Genomic DNA, 3,110 nt, shown 5'->3' on the forward strand with positions numbered 1-3,110 from the left:
GGGGGTTACAGGGGTGTGTTAACCCATAATTTGATATTTTGCAGTTAGGTTTGAAATGTTCTTGAAAATAATTGATTTGCGAATGTTTTAGTGGCTATATTTGTGATCTGCAGCAAATAATACCCAGATCACTGGGTAGCTGAGAATTTAGTCAATAGGACACAAAACTGATGAGGTTGGGGATGGCTAGCTTAGAATCACAAGCGATGCAATTTAGTTTTATCCAAAATTACATTAATTAGCATTCTTTCAATTGAATTTTGATAGCGATGCAATTTAGTTCTAACAAAAATCACACGAATTAGCTTCTTTCAACTGAATTGTGATAAAAATGCACGTAAATGCGTCTCACTCTCATGCCAAGATAGTGATAACTTATTATCTCCACCCGCTACTCAAAGGGTCAGAGAGTACAGTTGTATCTGTGAGGGGGGCCGGCTGGGTATGTCGCATTGTAGGACCAAGCTCTCCACAGTAGATAACAGCCAAAACAATCCAAGACACCAAGGACTTGTTTCATTTCCGGCCAGCCTTGAGCATGAAAAAAACAACAAGATAGTGAAATAGTATAGGTTTAACGCCCCTATCAACACTATTAGATTATTTAAGAGGCGATACCCCTGAGTTTAACGTCCATTTCCGAAAGGACCGAGCCAAGTGGGAAATTCGTGCAAAATGCCTTTCCCAAGGACACGACGTCGGACCGAGCTGAGGCTCGAACCGTTGAACCTGCAATCTCACGATTACGAGTCCGGTAGCGTAACCAGTAGGCCACCGACGCCACTCATGAAAAAGCAAGTCACGTAGGAATTTGATATCAAGATAGATATGATCTTAAGAGGCGTCTTGAGCTGTATATTATTGTCTACCTTGTGTGATGGGCTATCGCAAGTGTAAGTGAACATTAGAAATCTACCTTGTTTTGCCATTTACCGTGTTAAGGCGACCACGAGTGAGTCTTACTGCAAACTAAAAGTGTCGTAAAAGACGGTGAAAACATATGTTGTCGATATCCAACGCTTAATAATGTGTATATTATGCTGTTTGAACATAAATAGTCAGAAATATGAAAACATGATGTAGTTTCTTTCCTATATCTACACAAATTTCACAAACATTCGTGTAAGGTGTTCTTCATAAACACATAAACATTACAGTGTCATGTAAATAACAGAACTTGAGCCCCCCCCCCTCCCCCCCACGGCAGTGCCACTGTCTGAAGTGTCTTTAGGCTATTCCTAAAAGAGGGATATTAACATGTTCTTACGCACAGCAGAATTGTAAATGAGCTGATTTATCAGTGCCATGCTTATACTGTGCCGGAACAACATAGGGGGAACTGCTGCTTTTTCTTTCCTCATCCTTGCTATTGTCATTTTTTCCTCTACTTCTTTTGTATGTTTGTCACTCTCTTGTGAACTGCTATTTCCGGAGTGCCTTGATAATCGAAGCAGACTTTGAGGTGTTGAGGCTAGAGAGGCGAGCAGAGTAAGCTTGATTCCGCGTTTGAACTTCTGTGTTGACATCCACCCCTTGGCGCTTATATATAACCTTATGCAGTTGCGATTGCCGTAAACCTTACTAAAACAAACACATGACCTTATGCTGTTGCGAGCGCCGTAAACCTTACTAAACAAACATATGACCTTATGCTGTTGCGATTGCCGTAAACCTTACTAAACAAACATATGACCTTATGCTGTTGCGAGCGCCGCAAACCTTACTAAACAAACATATGACCTTATGCAGTTGCGATTGTCATAATACCTAACTAAAACAAAAACAAGGTTTTTATTTAGTTTCTGTGAAAATGGGTTGCAACACGACCCTTCCGAACACAGTCACGTTTGTTTCTCAAACAATGAATTGGGCAATGCCAAATTGATTTGAACTCCAAAATTTTGTTGGTGATAACAATGACGATAATATTACTGCTTACAAAAATATCATAATATTCATCATCATCCGGTGCCTTGCCGACTGGCGTGGGCGATCATGGACCTCTACTTCACTCAGTCCTGCGTTGCAGCGATGGTGTTTGTCGGTTTGCTGGTCCCAGCCATGTTGTCAACTTGTCCAGTATCTTTTCCCTCTGTCTGCCTCTGCCTCTCTTTCCTTCAAACTTGCCTGTTGTTACAATATTCTCCAATGCTTCTTTCCGCATTGTGTGTCCAACTAACTTTGCCTGTCGTTTTCGTAAATTCGTCATAAGCTGTCGTCTGCAATTTGCTTTAACTAAGACTTCTTTATATCATTACTTCCCTCGTACTTTCCCCCCAACAGATCCACACGGGTCTCCAGCATTATGCCATTCATTCGGAACAACCCAACGGTCTACCCCTGGACAGTCCAACAATGGCGGACAAGATGAAGGAAGCCGGTTACGCCACACACATGGTGGGGAAATGGCACCTGGGATTTTACAAGGACGAGTACTTGCCCTGGAACAGAGGATTCGACTCCTACTTCGGTAAAGGGTTATACAACACAACACAACACAACGCAACACAACAACACAACGCAACACAACACAACACAACACAACACAATACAACACAACACAATACAATACAATGAAACGCAACACAACACAACACAATGCAATACAATAGGGAAAGGTCAACACAACCAAACAACAGAACCAACAAAACAAAACAACTCCCCTCTCCAAAAAATCCCAACCCAAAACAAACAAAAAGGCCAAAAAAAAAAGTTGCAAACAAGCAAAAATAAAGACAAAAAGACTGCCCCCCCAACCTGTTTCCCCACCCCTGCATGCCCCCCCCCACCTCTTCCCCCGCCCTTTTCCCCACTCTTTGTCTAGGCTCGTCTCCGAAGCCGGAAGTCCGGGTTCGAGCCTCGGTTCGGACACTGATTTGTTTCGCCTCCTCCAGCCCACCCAGCAGTAATGGGTACCCTGAGTAGGGGAAGTAAAGGCGGCGTGGAAAGGAACTAGCCACCCTACCACAATATGCCGAAGGCCAAGGGCGTTGTCTCACTGAAAAGGCAATACCCAATGTGAAAAAATGGTATAGGTTTAACGCCCCTATCAACACTATTAGGTTATTTAAGGGGCGGGACCTCCTAGTTTAACGTCCGTCTCCAATAGG

General features: G+C 43.1%; 1 protein-coding gene across 1 annotated transcript in view; it reads left to right on the forward strand.

The window, feature by feature from the left end:
• The window catches only part of LOC101845134 (arylsulfatase B), a 21,917-nt gene that overhangs the window by 7,582 nt on the left and 11,225 nt on the right, over nt 1–3,110 (forward strand). Inside the window, exon 4 of the mRNA XM_013089426.2 lies at nt 2,284–2,532. Within this exon, the coding sequence (XP_012944880.1) occupies nt 2,284–2,532 (249 nt within the window). The remainder of the gene's footprint in view (nt 1–2,283; nt 2,533–3,110) is intronic.

This window comes from Aplysia californica, unplaced genomic scaffold (assembly GCF_000002075.1).
Source record: "Aplysia californica isolate F4 #8 unplaced genomic scaffold, AplCal3.0 scaffold00949, whole genome shotgun sequence".
Taxonomy (NCBI): Eukaryota; Metazoa; Mollusca; class Gastropoda; order Aplysiida; family Aplysiidae; genus Aplysia; species Aplysia californica.